The sequence below is a fragment of the Aspergillus luchuensis genome, chromosome 2, assembly GCF_016861625.1.
Source record: "Aspergillus luchuensis IFO 4308 DNA, chromosome 2, nearly complete sequence".
Taxonomy (NCBI): domain Eukaryota; kingdom Fungi; phylum Ascomycota; class Eurotiomycetes; order Eurotiales; family Aspergillaceae; genus Aspergillus; species Aspergillus luchuensis.
The window spans coordinates 3,934,800-3,955,727 of NC_054850.1; the positions used below are offsets into that span (position 1 = coordinate 3,934,800).

Sequence of the window (20,928 nt, forward strand, 5' to 3'; positions counted from 1 at the left end):
TCATGGCTCGTTCAGAGGCTTCAGCCGCGGGACTGCCGCAGCGGCAGGCTTATCTAAGCACGCTAGGCCAGATCCCACGCATGGGAAATGCCACCTACCGGCACCAGCCACCAGCCACAGATTCTTAACGGATTCCTTTGAGTGGGCCGTTCCCGATGCTGATCCGTCGGCTCTTCTGTTGGTGTCGATGATCTTGATACATCACCTGGGTGGGCCGATCCTTTGTGTCCTTTTTTCCCACATTTTTCTTTTCTTTCCTTTTTTTACAGTACTTCCCTTTTCGCTCTTTTCCCTCTCTCCTACCCTTTTTCGCCCTCCCAATTCATCTCTTTTCCCTTCCCCCCCTTCTTCCGCACTAACTAGCAACCACACGGGACTACGAAAATAACAAGAAGCCACCTAACAGGCTAACACACTCTCCCTCCCAACACTGTCATTTGCATTAATTCTTCGGAAGGCTACACTCCCCCCTTTGGGACCTTTTTGCAACTTTGCCATATCAGGGTCCCAATGCCGAGCGACTAACTAAAAATGGGCACAGTGGGAGCTTCTAGCGACGGGTGGATAATAAGGTGTGACTTACTATTCAGGAAAGGAGTGATTCATGATGAGCAGCTTCGGGCCCCTATTCTCGTGTCGGATCCGAGTGCTTTTTCTTCCAAATCAAGGCGCTCCTAAAGGTCGGACTTGGCCACCATCGACAACAATCAAGTTTAGTATATATTCATACATCCCCACAAAGCCAGAAGATGGATGGAGTCCGTATGTAAGACGAGAATAAAAAAAGAAAAAGAACTAACAAGCAAGTAATATAGGGGCATTCTTACCCCATACTATAAACCCCCTAGTAGTAGTGGTAGTAGTACCACCACGACCACCCCCTGTCTAGCAAAGAGATAAGTGACATTCACTTCAGCCCAGTGGAGGCAAAGGCAAGGCACGGATTCTCTCCATCTTACATACCAGATCGCAAACCCGGCCGACCGGAGCTGCCACCCACCCAGTTATCCACCCATTCTTCGCAACCGGCATACGGTGACGAATGCCGCCCAGCAATGTACCTGAAACACGATAGCAGGAGCACAAACAATGCATTGACAATGTGGTCGGTATGTGGGTTACTCGGGCAGATTTGTATCGCAAGGGGGTGAGCAACTCAACCCTTTCGACGGAGTACATCGGTTTGTTCTATTCTTGTCCAACGCAGTGCTTGCTTGCTTACTTGCTTGCTTGCTTGTCTGCCTGCTTTAAGTACAGCAAAGGAGTCCAACTATGCATGCACATAATTCAGGCTAATCGCTCACGCTAGTAGATAGATAGATAGGTAGATAGATAGGGAGCTTCGTTTCTCCCTTCCGTTCACCTTCTTCATATTATGAACGACACAAGTCAATAGACAATTGTACTATAACCCAGCACATACTAGCACCAACACTACTTCCTGGGCAACAGGGATTGGGTTAATCTATTTAACCATTGTTCCCAGTTAATAAATTAATCCCTGTTTTTATTAGCTATTTAGTTGCTTGCAGCTCATCATCTGGCATCACCCATGCACGCACGGCGCTTACTTACGAAGCAACTCTTTACCGGGGAATGGGAGGGCTCCCATATGCAACATACGACCCGAACAAGCGGACAGGCAAATAGATTAATAAGTAGGCAGGCAGACAAGACAAGTCAATGTCGACTATAGTAGACACACTGACGCCCGCATGGATATTCCTGTATGTAGGTCAAGGAATCTAGAAACTGCAAGCTAGGTAGATACATAAAGCAAAAAAAAAAAAAAAAGAATAAAAACCAAACTAACTTTCCAGATTCCACGACACATACAGCAGACACGCTCACCCCCGACATACTCCGTACATATTTCGTTCCACCTGTACGACGCCTTTTGACAGGCTGATCTGATGACTGCCGATGGTTTATGCAGGTATGCCTGCTGCTGCGCCAGTTTGCGCGCACAGGGCCCCAGCCAGCGCTAGGGACGAAAAAAGAAAAGCAGGAAAATTGGGGGAAAAAAAGAAAATATATAACTATGGGATAAGTGTACAAAGTTATAAGAATTTCTGAATTTGGTGCAGGGAAAATAAAAAAATCGAAAATGGAAAATCAAAATAAAATATATAATTTCTTCGATATTAAAAACGGACGTGACAGGGCAGGCAACCTACTTACCTACTACTACTAGTTACTACTGACTGCTAACCGCCAGAAAGAACTAACTGGGTTGTCATGGATTCCCATGAGTCTCGTCTCCTCTTTCTTACCCCCCGAGGCCGCGCGCGCGCCTCGCCCCTCTCTTCTCCCCCTTCCCTTCCCTTCCCTTCTCTTTTCCCCGTTCTGCCAACGTTACACAACACCATGCGATCCACTCTTTAATAGCTGCTGCTGCTGCTTCTGCCGCCGCTTTCACACAATCCTTCTATGTATGTACTTATGTACCTAAGTATGTAGGCGGATAGCTAGCTAGCTAGGGATTGCACAACTCTTGGTTTTCTTTTTTCCCCTCCCGCCGGGTCAGTCCGTCTACCTACCTAGTATCTGTCAGTGTGTCTCACAAGTTCCCAGCCCACTGGCCGGGCCATGTACCAAGCAAGCAGTAGACCACATGCGTTGTATACATCCGCATTAAGAAAAGAAATTCGCATGAAATAAAAAAAAAAGAAAAATCGACAGGTCATCATCATCATCATCATCGGTCAATATATTCCTCCAACTCTATCCATCTGTCATCACATCCACATCACATCTCATCGAGATGCTTCCAGGAAGATAAACCTAATCACTGTACGACTTGAGCGGAAACCTTGGGTTTTATTTCCCTCTCTCCCCCTTCCCTGAACAAACCATAAAAACAGCGACAATGAGAATGGTAATATTTAGTAAGGAAATTCAGCCCCCAAAGTAAGTAGCCAGGGTAGTCTAACCATTAAACAACATAAAACCCTTCCAATCTACTAGTTAGTAGAATAGTCTACTTACTAAGGGGATGGTACCCCTCAGGCACAGACCACACGTTTTGGGTCTAGCCGACCAACCGAAAATGTCACCTTCGGCATGGCCCGGCTTCCGGTGACGGCGAGTCAGCATGCCTTGGGTTGGTGTTGGTATTTTATGCCTTGGTGCCTTAGCTTGCTGAGCGAACTTACCCTATTGTACTAGTACCAATTAGGTAGCTAGGGTAAGGGTAAAGTTCATGTCCTGTTCTGCAAGCGGAGCGCACCATAAATGCAACTTGGCCCCCTACTTTGTCTCATCATCATCATCATTATCACCATCATCACATTTTACAATTCTGGAACCAGCTCGGGACCCAGAAATCTTCAATCCAGATAAATTTGTATGGTACTAACCTACTTACTTTGAAGTTAGTTAATAGTTAGATAGAACCAGACATGCTGACATAATAATGACCCTATCCATCATCATCATCATCTTCTTCTTCTTCATCTTCGGGTAGATAATACACACACAACAACAAGCATAGAGTTTGAACTTTGAAGAAATAATAAGGTTTTTCATCTCTTTTTTTTTTTTTCCACCCTACTCCATACTTAGTAGCCATAGCGGGCCTTTTTCTCGGACTGACAATTGTGGGCTATGGATCCCGTCTAACTATCTACTATTTATTGATTTTCTTTCCTTGGAACATTACTACCGTATGTAGTCTAGAACAAATGGAGTGGCATCAAGTTTTAAGGGGTCAAATTTCCCGAACCACTAGTAAGTCTAGGTAACGTAACCGGCAAGCGAGTCGGCCAGGCAAGCCAGTCGGCCACCTGTATATCCCATACTAATCCAGCGATTTTTGAGCTGTAATACTACAGCCAAACTTTATAGATTCAAATTTATCTAATGAAATTGGCATACTAGAATATATCTAAGATTAGTATACAAATATCATAAGATAAATATCAATATTTGATCAAGTAAAATGTATTACGCTGTATTTTTTTGGTAATTTATTTTAAACTTGTATTATATATAACATGAATCCTATTATATTATATATTCTTGATATTTGGTTTCTTAAAGTATATATATAGCTTCAGTTAATATTCTATTATAATTGAACTTACGGTGGGTGAGATATTAGAGTTAGATAAATGTTAGATTAGTATGGGATACACAGGTGGCCGACTGGCTTGCCTGGCCGACTCGCTTGCCGGTTACGTTATGGTGGATTAATAATTCCTTATTTCAGTTTGTGAATATGAATGGAACAATAGCTAGAACAAAACTGAACAAGAAGATTACATACAAACTAGTTATCAACTTGTTTATTATCTCACCGGTCTCATTGATCATTAGATATTTATGCAGTTATATGTGCTGTGCAGTTCGTGTGTAGAAATTAGAAAGGGGGGAGGGGGGCGGAAAGAGAAACCCGAACCCCCATCGACGGATCACAGCTGAGAAGCTATGCTAGTATGCGATGTGGGTGTGATGCGATCAGATCAGATCAGATCTCTGATCAGCTGCGCTTACTTAGTACTTACATGCTTACTTAGTCACCTAGTTAAGTAAGGTAGTTATCGTAGGTAAGTAGGCAGGTTAGTTAGGCAACCTTTATAACAGGAATCATGGTATGTACAGCAAGTAGTAGTAACTTTATCCGTGACGAACTACTAGGTACCACGTAGATGGTCCTAGTGGTGGTACTACTTACATCTCGTGTGTGTGTGTGTGTGTGTGTGTGTGTGTGTGTGTGTGTGTGTGTGTGTGTGTGTGTGTGTGGACTGGGTCTGGACTTGAAACGGGGGGAGCATGATGTAGCTGTAAGGGACGGGGAGGGATGAGGTCATGGTCATTTCTTATGTGGGCTTTTGTATATGTATGTAGTTTGCATGTGTGGGTGGGTTGTGTATGTGAGAAGTAGGGATGGATCGATGAGTTGGTGAAGAGTTGTAGCTAAGAAGATATAGATGGATGTTACGATGGATGGTATGATAACTGTTGAATGTCGATGTGATGAGTACCCATGGTGATATATTTATGTAGTAGTAGATGGACTCCCGATTCAAGAAAATACATTGGGTTGCTTGGTTATTACTAGGTTAATGTTAGGTTGTTCTAGTATCTAGTTCACGATTGCAACTAAGAGATATATTGTACCAGGGACTCATGAGTCTGGATGATCATGTATCGTTGCAGGTTCCAAGTTCAAAGCTACTGTAGCCAACCCGTTCTTAATGTCACTGCGCCGTGTTTCTCCAACGTAAACAGTAGCATCATATTAAGTAGAGCTCTTCATGTGAAATGTCACTATGCTACAGGTGTAAGTCCCAAAGTAGCACAGCCAGTTAGCCAATCGACGGTTGAAACTTAGATATCTGGTCGGGTAAGTAAGTGACAAAGGCATTCTTCAGACACATGTCAATGTGACATTGTTCGCTTCTAGAAGAACCCAAAGATCCTTGGCCTCACTAGTAACACATCATCTACGGTGTATGAGGCGGGCTTCTTTTACGGGCCTAAACCGGGGATCTCACCTGATTATTCCCGGTGAAACAACAAGCGTCCGGAGGAATATTGGTGAGTTAGCAAGTTACAAGAGATTCTGACGATGACCTGATATGCAGCTGATGGGGCGAGAGAAAAAAGCAAAAGACACCCAGAAATGGCCAGCCACAGCAACATATTCTGCCGACCATGGGGCTATGTTACTTGTTGATCTGACTAGTGTCTGCTGTGACACCCTCCAATGGGACGCAGGGGGGAGATGAAAGTTGATGTGTTATCTAGGCACTTTAATCAACTCCTTGCAGGTGGGGCTCATTTGGTTTTGTCGATTGCGTGGAGTTATGACTGACAAAGAGGCGACGGGCAGTACAGACATTCTGGGTAATTAGTGTCGTTGTTCGAAGGCTTGGGACAGGTTCCTTTGGAAAAGGACTCTGACGATTTGGTGGATTTCTCTAGAACTCTGCACAGGACTTGGCAGCCTCAGAGACAGTACTCAATGCGGTCGCTCCGATGTGAGACGCCTTCATTGATGATTCAAGGAGTAGGTGTTCGTCTCTTAAGGAGCACATGCGATAGAAACTGACGCAAATGATCGTGTCAGACAGATCAAAGTAATCAGATCGACGAGTTTGACTCATCGTGCCAGCTATCTGTGACAGCCGAGAAGACTTGCATGTATATATGTTCCAACTTAGTCTTAAGTCAGCGTTCAGAAACGAAACATGAGGTTCGCGATACTTATGATCTGTACTCTTCTGTCGGTGCCATATACAATATCTCAAGCCGCCACCATCAGCGGCTTGCACGCCACTGAGATCCTGCGGCCAACGTTGGCAAGCCACAACGGCAAGGCATCCACGTATTGAGAATGCCGTACAGCCTAGCGTGGGACAAGCAGAGTGTGATTGGGCATTTGTGCACCCGAGGAGAAGAAGGTCAAGGACCAGCAGTTCACATGGCATTCAGGCGCCGGAGTGTTGGAGATGAGGGGATGTTCCCGAGGAGAATGGGGGAGGTATATGCACAGTGCTACCCTGTACCTTGTAGCATCCCGGACATCGTTCCACAGGGGAACAGCCAATATGGTTCTGTGAAACTTGCATGGAAGCCATGTCTACAGTGCGGGATCGGCCCTATGTCCCTGGGCCAAGAGTTACAGGCGCAGGAGAGTTTCCACATCCGAAGTTCTGGGCGTGGCAGCCAAGAACAGTCTGGATCTGGCGGGAGAGGGGATGGGGGACCAACGGGAGAAAAACGGTCTGGAAAGTCGGCCAGACGGAGGCTGATCACGAGCAAAATTATTGAACATGGGCCTTCAAGCCATGCCACGCAATGATACGCACAGAAGTCCGATCTGATGCGGAGGGAAAGCTGGGAAAGTCAGTTTCAGTCGTCATGTCGGCTAAGTCAGAAGGGCACATGGCCCGGCATATGGGCAGTCGTAATCTATCTCTCGGCAACAGATGGGGGGATGATTGGGCATACAGAAGGGTCGCTAAGCCCGGTCGATTGATTCGAAACAAGTGGTTTGGCAGTGAGACTGGCCGAGTCGGTATGTTTAGGATCAACAATGGGTTACCCATTCGTTGGTTGATAAAGTAGCACGGCATGTTGAAGGAGAAGGACAAGACTTTGGAGACCGCCACCGGACATCGGGTTACCTAATTTATTGATAGGATCGACCAGCTGGACACGAAGCAGAAACACCACCCAAGCCGGGTATACGGCTCTTCCAAGCAGGAGCATGCTAGATAAATAGATACCCGGCGGGGCTGGGCTGGGCTGGGCGCCACTTGTTGGGGGAGAAGATTGTGTGTATTTGGAGGAAAGAAAGAAGGGCCAAGCTGCGTTTCCGAGGTTCAGAGCCAGCCGTGGTCATCGAGATAAATAGCATAATGTTTGGTCATGATCGTCATACTACTCGACTCGAGGAAGAATACAATGGCTTCTTGCGTTTCGTTCACGCCAACATAATAATATTTGAATGCTTTCTTAGTGGATGGACTCGGGTGAAGTTGCTAAAAGAGGGCATGGCGTTGCAATGGGAGAATAGTAGATCGGGAACCTGTAACCGGGACGGACAAGAAATACCTCGATTAATGCAGATGTATTATTAGTGATTTGGGGTATTGGCTGCGGTCAGCGCTATGCTAGATGTGATCTGGCCGTAATACCGCCAAGCCAACCAGCCAACCTCCGAATGCGGATCACGGACACGCTCGCGATGCCACCAGCCAATCAAGGATCGTTGCTCGTCCACCAAAATCCCCGCAGGGACTTGGCATCTTGGCACGCGGTACAGATACGGTAACATTGCTCCTGCGACACGCCCAAACACTGCAGATGGGGAGGTGACGGGGCTTGAAATTCCAGACGAAGACGAGGCAGGGAAATACTCTCTTCCTCCTTCCGGTGGGAAGGAAGAGATTGAGATGGAAGATGGAGATAGTAAGTAAGTAATTAGAAAGAGAGGTGGAGCTGAAGGAGAGGAAATCAATCTCTCTTAACTCGTCAGCCAGTGGTGGTGTGTCTGTCCTCTTTTCCCTCCCTTCATTTCTTTTCCCTCTCACTTTAATAAAGTGGTTATCTTCAACTTTATCCCCGACCCCCGATCCCTCTCTCTCTCCCCGCTACTCGTCCCTTCCGGTAGCTCCTTTTCACTTCTCAAGCTCCTCAGCCTAGCACCCCATTCCTTCCCTCCGCTCTCCGAACCCGAGGGGGGAGAAAATCTCCCCCTTTCAACCTTCGAGAAATCCTTGGGACCTCGCACGCCATGGTGTTGGCCGTGACACTCTCTTGACGTTGCCCATGCCAAGGGCTCGGCAGCTGGGCGTCTTGGCGGCGAAAAAGCAGACCAGAACCAGAACTACTCTATCCCCCCCTTCCCTTCCGCTGCATTTGTCCTGGGACAAGACAAGACCAACCGGTCTCTTGGTCCTGTTCTTGGACGTTCCGCTCTGTCTCTTTCTGTCTTGGGAAGGGTAGTGAAAGGAAAAAAAAAGTCGTCCATGGCATTCTTCTTATAAGTCACCCTACCTGCCCTTCCGCTCCTGTCCTCCATTCCTCCCCTCCCCCCTCTCCTCCTCCTCTCCTCCCTCCCCTCTTCCTGCGCTTCAATCTTCTCCCCCCTCTCAAATCTCCGCCTTGCTCTGGATCTCTCCATCCCTTCCCCTAGTCCCGTCAGGACCGATAAGCTATAAGCTCCGGTACATGCCTTGAGATCGTTATGCCCCTTGCACCTAGAGCCATGCGGTGAACTTCATCCCTGCAGCTGCTCTCTTCACAATTCACACAGTATCTCTGTGCGTGTGTACTCTCTGGTACCACCTTGTGTTGCTCCTGCGGCATTTCTCAAGGGGGTAGCATTTCCTGTCGCGCCCTTGATTGCTCCACCGACTCCCCTCTCTACTCTCCCTCTCGGTGCCTACCTATTACCCCCCTCCTTCCTCTACTCCGCCCGTAATGGAGCAGCCGGAAATGTCCCAGCCTGCTACCCACCGTCAAGATGATAGTCACCTCGTGACAGCTTATTTTCCGAACCCAACACCCACTGTGCCTGCTGCTGCAGCACATCCTCCCCCACACATTCTGCCGTCGCACTCGTCGCCATCACCTCACCACTATCATTCAGAGGTTGACTCCTCTCCGTCGGAATTCCACTATCTTGACGACTCCCATCACATCTCACACCCTGAATATCAGCAGCCACAACGGCATTCTCGACGACAGCATAGCCTATCACATCAAACCCCACAGACTGGGGAACATCTATATCCGGATTTGGGGCAGGCTTCGGTGCCTCCAGAGGCGTCGGTTGCCTCGCCTTATCCCGAGAACGGCTCCGTCTTATCTCGGGCTTCAGGTGCAAGCGAAGTCGGGCGCAAAGAAGGGCGCGTTCGTGGGAGTTGGACCGATCATTCGTCATATATGTCGGGAGACAATCACCCCAATGGCGCATCTCGCGTACATAAACGAGCGATTCATGACGATGACATAGCCCCGGAGGAAGAGCCGGATGCGCTGTTAATGCTGGTGAGCTTTGTCTATTTCCGAATAACTAGTTATTTCAGCCCGTAGCTAACCGCACTGGATATTAGTTTCGACTCTCCATCCCCGTTCCCGTATTCTCCTTCTGCGCATCGTTGTATACCATCTTCGGCGTGCTCTTCGTCCTCCTTGTCTCACCGCTTCGCATCTGTTCCTGCATACCCTACTTTCGGGCGACGTCCTTCCGGGCGCAACTGTGCGGTCTGCTGGTACCCCAGTTGCATATTCATGAACGACTGGTCTGCTTGCGACAATCTTCTTCAAGATCATCATCCACCCAGCCGATATATGACCCGGAGGGATCCTATGTGGCAGAATCCATCGATTCGTATTCAATCGGAGGCCTGCTCGCCGTCCTCCTTCTATCGCCGTTCCTGTCCATCGCCATAACTCTCCTAGCCTGGATTGCAGCGTTTTTCTGGATCTTCGCCATGGTTCTAGGCAATCCAGATGGCACAGAGCGCAAAGACGATGGCCGAGCAGCCGTTCTCGGGGTCTGCCGATGGTGGCAGCTTTGGCTTGGCAAAGCTCGTAAGCTACTCGCTTAGCGTATCGGTGTGAACTACCCTTGTGGATATGAAATTTGCTTTGATCAAGTCAATCCCGTTGTTTGATGCCGGCATGATACCAACGTTTCGGATATGTGGAATGATCTTCTTCTTGAGGCTCCATCTTTTGTTTTCTTTTCGATTTTATCCCCATTTTATTCCTTATTCATTTTTCTTGTCTTCAGTCAGATGACTGATTTGAGGATTCCCTCCGGAGTTGGGATATTGGTCGCCGGCGCGGGGAGTTTATCATCCTTATCACCCATGACTCACGGGCCATCGTAGAGAGGGAACACTGCTATTATGAGATTCTGAAAGCGAAGGAAGGGATTCTAGGAGTTGAGTTGGATCAAAGCGGTCTTCCGGTGAACTGTGCTCACTTTGATTGATATTTTCATTTTTTACCCTCTTATTTCCCTTTTCATGTACTCATACAATACCGAGTGAGAATTGATACCCACATTTTGTTGTTTTCTTCGTTTTCCTCTCGTCCTTCTTCCCCACATAACTTAGACTAGTCAATAAAGTCAGTTAGTACCCGTTCAATTATGGAGTAGAAGCAGATCATCCTACCTCACCGCACATCCATACCAAACAGAGTAGATGGAAATCGGATGAGTGAAATGCAACAAGGGAAAAGAAAGAAAAATATCAGAAAAGACGAAAGTTACCCCGCCCCGCTTGAGAAAAAAATTAAACCAAATCTGATAGATCAGATCAACATTCGTCAACTTGTATCACCTTACTACGTAATGTCTATATTAGTTGGTTGCGCTCGGGAGAAGGATCCCGGAAGGAAGAACAGCAGGCAGGCAGGCAGGCAGGCAATCTGCATACGGGACGGGGTATAGTAAATAACTAGTAAGTGTAAATGTAAAGTACCGAGAGATAAGGTTCTTCAAGCGCGGATATGTTACTTGAGAATTCAAGGTAGATAGGTAGTAGTAATGAATGAGCAGATCAATGAGGGAAGGCTTCCGACAGGTTACGTAGGATAGATAGATGCTTAGATGATATATAGTACCTGTGTATGAAGTACTAACGTACTACCGGGGGGTTTCTGTGACGAAATGGTTTCTGCCTTTTTATCCGGGTGGTATGTATGTATGTATGTATGGTGTTTCTTTACTCGAGAGGACTTTCGATAACTATATTATTATGTAAATGTAAAGGAAGAGAGAGAGAGACTAATATATGATACTAACTGTGTTTATTTTTTTTTGAACTAAGGAAGGTGTAACAATTGGAGTGAACTGAACTGAACAGAGAACAATAGCAGATAGCAAAGCAGCAAGAGGATAACGAATAAGAAAGGGTATATGAAGATACACCTAAGGACAGAAGCAAGCAAGCAAGCACAAACTACCTCACACTGAATAGACACTAACACTAACTCAATCCAATTCAACTCAACTCACTGACTTGAATTTAGCAAACTAAACTACCTTTTTTTTTTTGATCCGCAATGAAAGAAGGAATGAAAGAATGAATGAGGAATAGGGACATGTTCAGGTCTCAATCGTATCGTTAAGTATGTACGTATTCACAGCATAATCGGGAAAAGAAAAGAAGAAAACATAACAATATAAAGGTGAAAAGGAAAAAAATAAACGGTCTCGTCATACTCCATACATGACATGATGAACTTTGAAAAATGATGACTTTCATTGACTATTCGGTATCCAGTGCCGTTAAAATAATGCTTTTTGAGTTGTGGTATGTGTAAAAATGGATGACTGAACCTGAACTGACTATTGGTGATGTATCAAACCAGTTCAGCTGTGGGGGTATGTGGTTGGAGGGTAGGTGCTGTTGATTGATTGATTTATCTCCGGTTGCCGCCAACACGGAAACCGCCGCCACGGCCGCCACCACGGCTACCACCACGGCTGCCACCACGACCGGGGCGACCACGCATGGGCATGCGCTTTTGAATGCGTCCGGCGCCGCTGGGACCGTGAGTCTTGGGCATGCCTAGGCCACGACGGCCAGGGCCGGGCCGGGAGGCAGGGCCAGAGGCGTTGTTGTCGTTGTCATCGTCCACGTCCATATCGTCACCGCCCTTCTTCTTCTGGGACTGGGCCATCTTGAGCTTACCACGTTGGCCGCGACGGACGGCGTCGGGACCGCTGACGGCTTGCACGTAGGCGTTGATGCCGCTCTCTCCAGCGTTGTTGTCCAGGCCAGCGGACATGTCAACATCCTCGTCGTCATCGCCAAGGATGAGACGGCCGTCGGAATCGACCTTCGCGTTGCGCTTCTTCCGGGAACCGGGGCCAGTGTTGAGGAAGCGGACACTAGGCTTGGTGGTGGAAATATTTGCCAGGGCATCGGGGGCGAGAAGGTCGAGAGGGTTGTCTTCGGGGGACATTTCACGAATGTACTGCTCGCTCTGCTTGTTGGACCGCTTGCCCTTGCGGCCCTTGAGCGCATGAGTGACGCCCTCCTCATCGACGTCAATCTCACTGGCGTCGTCGTCAGAGTCGAGGTCGGAGTCGTAGACGGCCTTGTCGAAGGCGTTGCTGTAGGACCGGCCGCTCTTCTCTTCTTGTCCAGCGGGCTCATCATTCTCCTCATCGTCCTCGCCATCCTGCTCGGCGTTCTTCTTCTTCTTGCGTCTCTCGCGCAGCTTCCGGATGTTGACCACCAGCTTCCGGTCGGCCTCACCAACCAGCTCCTCGATAGGAGCGGCACCGAAGCGTCGGATAAGGCGATCAAGGATACCCTTCACCTTGCTGCGGAGACGACCCTTGTGCTCCTTGCTCCAGACCATCAGGTTGGGAACAAGGGAGCTGAGGCGCGCACGGAGATCTTCATCGGGAAGAACAACCACGGCGACCTTGACAAAGCCGAGCACAGACCGAACAATCTCGCGATTGTTGCTGGTGAGGAACAACTCCACGGTCTGGACCAAGTCGGACCGGACGGTAGGTTGGATCTGAGTGTGGAAATCGAAGAACAACCGAGACAGAGCTGTGACGGAGGCAGCAACCATGTGCGGCGAGCTACCCGCCAGACCGGCAGACACCATGGTGAAGAACTCCTCAATAGTGGCGGGAGCATCAGGGGCATCATTAGGCATGTGCGGCACCAGGGAGTTGCGGATCTTAGTGCCGGCAGGGTTCTTCTCTTCGTCGGTAGTCCTCTTTGCCAGGTGGATGAGCAGGTCGAACGAGGCTGTCCGAGCCTTCTCATTGCTCTCCTTGCAGCCCAAAACAACTTCCGAGAGAACGGATGGAATGAAGTGCAGGTCGGAGGTCGGCAAGTAGGTGATGAGTTCGTAAATCGCCAGCATACGATCCCGACGAGCAGATGCAGGAGTCTTATCCGCCGTGCCCAGGATGAGCGCCTGCAGCTCCGAACTGCGCTCTTGAAGCGCGGCGCTTCCAGTCTCTGTCTGGGCCAAACGGGGGATCAGCTTGTATGCCTTCTTGATCAGCTGTTGATCACCAGTCTGTCCGTTGAGGATAGCCGCAGCTATGCCAAACAGATTTGCGAAGCTGGTGCGGGGCAGGTAAATCGACATAGCAATAACCAGGTCGATCAAAGTGTGCGACGTAGGCGGCATCTTGTCACCGGAACCAGTCTGCTGATTGCCCTGCTTGGCTGTTTCAGTCTCTGAAACCACCGAGGACTCCAGCATCGAGGTGACACGTTCAAACGTCTCATTCAGCTCCTGTAGAAGAAATATTAGCAAGACTGAAATAGAAGTATTGGGGATAAGAACCAACCTTCTCAGGGGCAATGCTCAGATACGCATTGATACACTGGAGAATGTAGCCTCTGTAGTGTGGGAGAGTTTGGCTGTACACGTTGAACAGAACCGCCAACAAGTTGCTGGCAAAACCGGCAAGATGAGCAACGTTCTTTTCCGCTGCCTTCTTGGTGATCCTACGCTGGAGGATCAGATCATCCTCGTCCGCCTCAACGGACAAGATGGCCTGGTTCGACTCCACCAGATTCTGCAAAGCTCTGCAAATGTCAACACGGAGGTCGGTCTGCTTGTAGAGGACGTTGGAAAGGAGCTCCGCAAAGCTCTGGTCGAACGACTCAGTCAAATCCAGAGGAAGCTCACAGTAGCCTGGAAGGATAGCCCACGTCTGCTGAACGAGAGTTTCGAAGATCTTGACTTCAACGGCCTTCTCCCTGGCGCTGAACTCCATGACCTTCTGGTACAAAGCTTCACTGAGAGGGACGAACTCAGAACGGAAATGGGCAAGGTCGGTGTTGGTGACGTTGTCGCGGAGAACCGGGAGGAGCCACACGCGACCAGGCTGGCCATTCTTCTGCTCAATAATATTCAAGGGCAGAATCTCCAGGACTGCAGCAGGGCCCATGGCCTCAATCGCGCTACCAAGGACGTTGTCCGCCTCCTTCTTTCCCTGGAAAGACTCGTTGCTGCGGAGCTCTCCGACCGTCTTGACAATATCATCCAAGAAAGGGCTAGAGCGCCACTTGAAGCTGTCGAACAGAGCCGCACACACGTTGAACACTTCCCGCCATGCTGCCTGGTACTTTACGGAAAGCAGATCCATAGCAGCCTTGGCGATCTTCTCGAGCGTCTTCTCATCGTAGACAGAGGGCTCAATGATAACGCTGTTGGGGATGCAGTTGGCCAAGAACGAGACCAAGCATTCAGATGCCGACACACGGATGTTGCTGGAGGGCGAGGCCAAATAGCCGGAAACCATGTTGAACAAAGCGGGCAGCTTCTCAAACGTATCCTCGGGGCTGGTCTGAGCAGAGACATCGTAACCACGGGACAGCACGGCAATCCATGGCGGCAGGAGCTGCGAATCGTTCTGGGCAGGCTTCAAGTCCGTGATCGCCTCCAGGAGACGGGGCAGCTTCGAGGACGAAAACTCATCGGCCATGCTGGAGAAGATCACCTCGAACACCTCAAAAGCACCCATCGTAATGAATTCGTTCGTGGACCGGGAAGCGTTCATCAAGAGCTCGCACAGCGGCTCAATCTTCTTGCTGGGCCAACCACCGGATGCGACCGCGAGCGTCTTCACCAGCTGCAGGGAGTGGATGACCAGGGGGTCGTGGGTGTCCCGGCCGCTGGAATCATGGCGACCGCGCTTAGACTTGGCTGCAGCCGTGATGCTGTCACTCAAGGTGCGCATAGCAGTCTCCGCACACATATCGGCCGCCGGGTGGTCGAGGGACGGACTCGGAGGAGGCGACTTGAGCACCTTGACCAACGCGTCCTGGGCACGCTTCCGCACCTTGGGACGGTGATCGACGGCCAGACTCAGCAGGCCAGCGATCGCACGGCGCGGGCCGATCTGTGTGTGAGGAAGGTTCCAGGCTGCAACATCCTGGGCGACCAAGAGGGACTCGAGACATCCGATAGAGGGACGAAGAAGCGGGGCATCAACTTCTGGCAGGGAAAGGGCAGGGGCGAGACCGGTGAGAATCTGAGAGAACTTGGCGCGGAGAATCGAGGCAGGGACATAAGCGGTAGTGAGATCGAGTAGATAAACGACGGAGGTTGCCAAATCCTTGTTGACGATGCCTTGAGTAGCGGAGATCGACTGGGACAAAAGCGCAAGCAGCGCAGCAAAATAGGCGGTGGGAGAAAAGTCGGCCTTTTGATCGCGAAGAGTGTCTTCCACTGCAGACAGCACCACAGCCGTCTAAAAAGGAGGAGGAGAAGGATCGTCAGTAAAACCACGGTGAGATAAGAGGGAATCTAGTGAGGCCTCGAATTGGGGTGGGCTGGAAGACTCCGCGGGATGAGGATTCAACGGAACTTACATGGTGCTGGTTCTGCAGCTTGGGAGACTTGATCTTCTCAAGCTTCTCCGCCAGGGTCGCCATGATGGGACGATCAACCGACGGGCAGTTGAGAAGTAGATCCAGAAACCTGGGAAGTAGTTAGGGAGGAGGGAGAGGGAAGAAGTGGTGGATGCGGAGATTTTTTTTGTGGTCCGGCTGGATCTTTTTGGGCGGATGAAAAAAAGGTACGGCGCTTTCTTGGCGGCGCTCTATCGATAACCCCCGATAACACCAGTCAACACTATATCCATGTCTCTTTTACACCCATCAGCTCGATAGTCTACCATTAAATGGATTTCTGTAGGTGTAGTCAATGTCTCAACTCAATTGGTCCAATTCGGAGAAGATATAGCCTAAGGAAAATAAGGAAATAATACTATAGAACAGCGTAATCAGACATGACAATCGTCAAGCGTAGCCTCCACCCATACAATCACACACGCCTTGATCAGACTCTCTTTCTGCTGGAGACAAGCTGGGATCTACTCCGAAGCCGTCCAAGCACCCGTTATGTCGACTATCTTCCAGTCTTGTTGTGCGCTCCCACAGGCTTTCCGGTGGAGCTCCCCCTCTTCCTTTCCCTCACTCTTACACAGTCTCTTTCCTATCGCACACCTCCTCACAGCAGATCCCTCGCCTCCGCCGCCACTCTATTGAGCCACGATACCACCTGACTCTGGCGAACGGTCCCGGAGGGCAATTCAAACGGACCAAGTGTCAACTGATGCCTTGAGGCCGCATAGCCCATCACACATCAACCAAGTGTCTTGTGTCGCGTCGCTTTACGATTCCCTAGTTGGGACGCGACAAATCTAGCACGGATGTAGGAAAGGGAGAAAGACTGAAGCAGACATCGTGTCTAAAACAGTATCTCTCCGCTATGCTCCGGCTCAAAGCCCAGCGTCTGGAGCTTCCCATGGCGTTTCTTGTCGCCAACTTTCCGGGCTCCGTCTTCCTTCTTCTTCAGCTCAAACACTTCCTGGAACGACGCTCGCTGGATATGAGGGGGGATGTCATCTTCTTTGTCGAGATCCTGTAACCCGGAAAAGCAAGAGAACATTAATTAGCCAACCTCCGGCCCGAAGCATGAATAGCGAAGAAGACACATGGAAGTTTCACGTACGATTTCACCAAGAAGCAAGACATTCTCACCCCGAACGAGAAATATACCGCGCGGGATATCGGCGTAGAGGTTGCCAGCATATAGACGTTCAATGGTATCCTGAAGGACGAGGTTTGCTGCAGCAGTCACATAGCAAGGGTCGCATGGTCAGATATATATCCTTCATCAAGAGATGTTGATCATGTAGCGCATACCGAACTGATCCCAGCTTCTCAGAACTCCGATCAACTTCCGCCCGTCTCGAAGGACTAGAACTAGCTTCTCTGAAGACCATTGTTAGGTTGCGGTTCGATTTCAATTATGACATAAGCCCACGGGGGTCAAGTAAAGTAGTATAACGTACTATCCGTCAAATCCAACAGCTGGGCAGCGGTGGTGAACATCTGCGGCGGTAATTGCGGGGGACCTTGCGACATGGGTCCGAGCGTGTTGTTCTGCGGGGGGAAGCCCTGCGGCGCATTGCCATGGTGGGCACCGGCCGGGTTTTCATTCATTGGGAGGCGTTCCATGTTTGATTCAGGGGCGGGCATAAAGCCAGAAGTGGGTGTATATGGAAAGACAGGTAGCCATTGCATTGCTGCTGCGGCCGATCGAAGGAAGTCAGTGACGGGTTGGTGGGTGTTTGTCCTGTTTGTTTTGCTGCTCAATCAATGGATCGCAGGACAGACTCCACAAGTTTCCTCCACTGTTAATTACCTTTTGTTGCGGTAACTGCTAAAAGGAATAAGATACTATGTGATAAGTTTCCTGGTTATATACCTATGATTCAGGGCAGCGTGCATCACGGCTCCTTCTGGTGTGGCCAATACTTATGGTGGAATACCGGCGATGATGGCAGTATATAGAATGTCTCGGCTCACGATTACACTGGATCCCAACAGATGATAAGATGATTCTGTTATATTTTTGAACCGAGTGCAGAATTCTCACAGGTCAGAAGGGTATCTGGTATACTAAATCTACGTTCTAGCTGGGTCCCGACCAGGCAGGAACGATGCGACAATCACGATGCTACTACCTTCCTGCCGCTTCTAAGCAACCTAGTATATATTGTTAGTACTCATGGATTCTGCCTTCTACTTAGCTACTAAGGGGTGAAAATCAGGTAAGAAACATCTCTCAAAAGTATAACTATCGATTGCTATTGAAGACATTCGCAGCATTCCACCATAGTCCATGGTAACCCCTCACGATACCAACTTTGTTGCTTTGAGGCTATCGCTGATAATATACGACTCGGTAAAACTTATAAACGACATGACAGAAGAGAATCTAGCAGTGGGCTTAGATGAGACAAGATGAAGAACTGCAGCTAATCGCAGCCAATCAAGCGACGCTAACCCCTCGACGCTGATTACGCATTCTCTCCTCGCGGCGCCGACTATACGGAGCACAGTAGGGCTCATCGGAAGAGCCGATGCTTGCACGAACTGGTTCCTGCGATTGATGGTATGCAGGGCTCGAAGGGGGCGGCGGGAGTTGCATCACTTTGAATTGATCTACGCTGATGATCCTTAGGCCATACAGGTACTGCATCAACTCAAAGTCAGGCCGGCTGCCGGCCAGAGTCTGGCCCTGTTGATAGTGGGCCACATCGACGTGGTCGAGCATTGCATCCCATGCTCTCGTTTCAGCGGTATCGGTAAACCGTTCCCCAGGACACAGGGGACAGCGCGCTGTCTTGGGAGGCTCGTGTGTGCGAAAGTGGCTGAAGACATGGAGTCTCCAGTCCTCGGCATTGTCAAACGTGATGTGACAGTCAAGAAGATGGAACAAACAGATATAAGTATAGGGGGTGGTGCGATGATCAGTGTGAGCTGGGACGATGAGCGCCCCAGTTCCATCATCCTCGAGGATCTCATGACCTGCGAGCCCGGACGCCCATCTTGTGTCCAAGGATGCACTTGACGAGGATGCAGGCGTCGAGGCAGTGTCGTTCGATAAGGAGGGGACAGCTGTTGACGGGGGCATTTTCGTTTTCTCAAGACGACGCCTTCACTCTGGCTCTATGAACCTAGAGCTTATGCTTTTTTTCTCTCTTTCCCGTAGAGGGTTGAGAATTCAAATTCGCGCGCAACTGGAGTTATACCGGAGTTCCTGATAAACCGCCGAGGCACGCCAGAAGCGCCCCAAGATGGGCAACAACGAAAGAGCGATCCCGTTCGAGAAAGTGGTCGAGAAGAGCCTGTTTCCCACATGCTTAGTCTGTGTGCAGCTGAGGGAAGACACAGAGCCAGTCATGGCTGTGAAGCTCGTCACCATTCCCCTGCTTGAGAAGCGGGGAAGAAGATGGGGAACGGGAGTGAAGCAAGTATTTCTCCATGAGAAGAGAGGCCATTTTGTTACCTTCTTTTTTATTATTATATTATTATATCTCCGATTTATCAAGGTAATCCAGACATAGTCATTCAGCGACGAAGCACCGAAGAATGGACTAGAGCATCACAGCGCGATCAACCTTGCCAGGAAAGAGAAGGTGGAGAGCGGTTCAGCGACGGCCATGGTGGGTTTGAGGCTCCAGAGGGCACATGGCGGGGAAGGGAAAATTAAGGGAAAAGTAGCGATGATGGAACGAAGGATGGAGGAGAATTGCAGAGAGAAACACAAGGAGGGGGGAATGCCGGAAAAGCCCGTCAACGATGATTAGTCGCTTCGGTGAGCAGTCAAATTTCAACAAACCAGAATCAATCACTACCTACTACCTATCTAGTGGACTGGCAGCCAGCAAAGCCCATCCAGCCCTGTCCGGGTTGTGGAGAGAGTAAGAGATGTGCGAATACCATTCCGTGGATAAGACCAGCAACATGCCTCCACGACATCCACCACCCGCTTTGCTTGGCTTGTTTGCTTTTTTCCCCTTCCTTTCCTTCTCTTCTCTTTAACTTACATTCAAACTGACATTTTTAGTAACATCTGCAACTGAGCAAACTCACTGCTTGACTGACTGACCACTCGGAACAGTTCACCAACTTCCCCCCAATCAGCACTGACTTTCTACTTTGTGACTATCAGTTTATGGTCGGGGATCACGGATGAAAATGAACCGATGGCATCATTTTAATCTGTGCTGTATCTGATATTTAATTTCTATCCGACGCAATTCCAGTAAAGTACGCAGTAGATAGTTCAGGCAGCCCATTCATCAACACCCCCACAAACATCCCTGCATCGGACCACGCCGATAGCCAAAAGAAGGAACATTCATCTATCACATTTGTTACTGATGTATACAATAAATACATACATACCGACATGCGAAAACCAGACCCCGAGGCTTGAAAAGCACTCCCCACTACTTCTATCTATCTATCTATCTACCTAGGATTCCTGATTAGCCAAAAGTCTATAAGTAGTAGCTGAGAAGCTAAGATAACGTGAAAGAAGGGGCCTTGGCTGCTGACCCTCCAAGGGAGAGAGAGAGAGGACTGATCATGCGCGACGACTCTACTCGGAAAAAATGATGACCTGACGATCGGCGTCTATTCTATCTTGAGACCACCCACACACAGTGGGAGAGGATCAGTGGGATCCAGTTTTTTTTATTTCATTTTTTATTCATATTACTCAATACATTAACTACTGTACGTGCCGACTCCGAAACCCGGGGGGGTATGGTCATGGTTTGGTCTTGCCGTCATTTTTAATTTATTTTATCTATCCACAGTAGTATAGTGTAATCGTGGGGGTGGACTCGACTCGTTCCAAAGTATTGTTCCTAACCTATGTCGTGTAGATCTGATTGGCTACTAGGTGGGATATTATTACATAGTAGTAAGTAGTACTATCGTAAATGATCCATGATGGTATAGTATGTTCCAATTAAGGATTATTTAAAAATTTTAAGGGTGACTTCCCTCTCATCCTGCTCGAGGTCTATAATCACATGTTTTTGAATGGGGAATGTTTCTTCTTCGAACTCAAGTGCGGTGTGTTTCGAACACATGAATTTAATAT

General features: G+C 49.0%; 5 protein-coding genes across 5 annotated transcripts; 1 reads left to right on the forward strand and 4 right to left on the reverse strand.

The window, feature by feature from the left end:
- Positions 1-5,924: 5,924 nt before the first annotated feature.
- Positions 5,925-6,434, reverse strand: AKAW2_21290A (uncharacterized protein; the record flags this gene model as incomplete). Its single annotated transcript, XM_041686097.1, has 2 exons — positions 5,925-6,162; positions 6,211-6,434. The coding sequence occupies 2 exons, from the start codon at positions 6,432-6,434 to the stop codon at positions 5,925-5,927; spliced, it is 462 nt and encodes a 153-aa protein (XP_041540116.1).
- Positions 6,435-8,934: 2,500 nt separating this feature from the next.
- Positions 8,935-10,067, forward strand: AKAW2_21291S (uncharacterized protein; the record flags this gene model as incomplete). Its single annotated transcript, XM_041686098.1, has 2 exons — positions 8,935-9,504; positions 9,570-10,067. 2 exons carry the CDS (start codon positions 8,935-8,937, stop codon positions 10,065-10,067), a joined length of 1,068 nt encoding a protein of 355 aa, XP_041540117.1.
- Positions 10,068-11,892: 1,825 nt separating this feature from the next.
- Positions 11,893-15,893, reverse strand: AKAW2_21292A (mRNA-binding protein RRP12; the record flags this gene model as incomplete). The annotated part of the gene is made up of 3 exons (XM_041686099.1): positions 11,893-13,743; positions 13,799-15,709; positions 15,831-15,893. The coding sequence occupies 3 exons, from the start codon at positions 15,891-15,893 to the stop codon at positions 11,893-11,895; spliced, it is 3,825 nt and encodes a 1,274-aa protein (XP_041540118.1).
- Positions 15,894-16,710: 817 nt separating this feature from the next.
- On the reverse strand, positions 16,711-17,504 carry LSM1 (U6 snRNA-associated Sm-like protein LSm1; the record flags this gene model as incomplete). The annotated part of the gene is made up of 4 exons (XM_041686100.1): positions 16,711-16,884; positions 16,975-17,090; positions 17,169-17,237; positions 17,318-17,504. The coding sequence occupies 4 exons, from the start codon at positions 17,502-17,504 to the stop codon at positions 16,711-16,713; spliced, it is 546 nt and encodes a 181-aa protein (XP_041540119.1).
- Positions 17,505-18,300: 796 nt separating this feature from the next.
- Positions 18,301-18,945, reverse strand: AKAW2_21294A (uncharacterized protein; the record flags this gene model as incomplete). Its single annotated transcript, XM_041686103.1, has 1 exon — positions 18,301-18,945. The coding sequence occupies one exon, from the start codon at positions 18,943-18,945 to the stop codon at positions 18,301-18,303; it is 645 nt and encodes a 214-aa protein (XP_041540120.1).
- Positions 18,946-20,928: the final 1,983 nt, after the last annotated feature.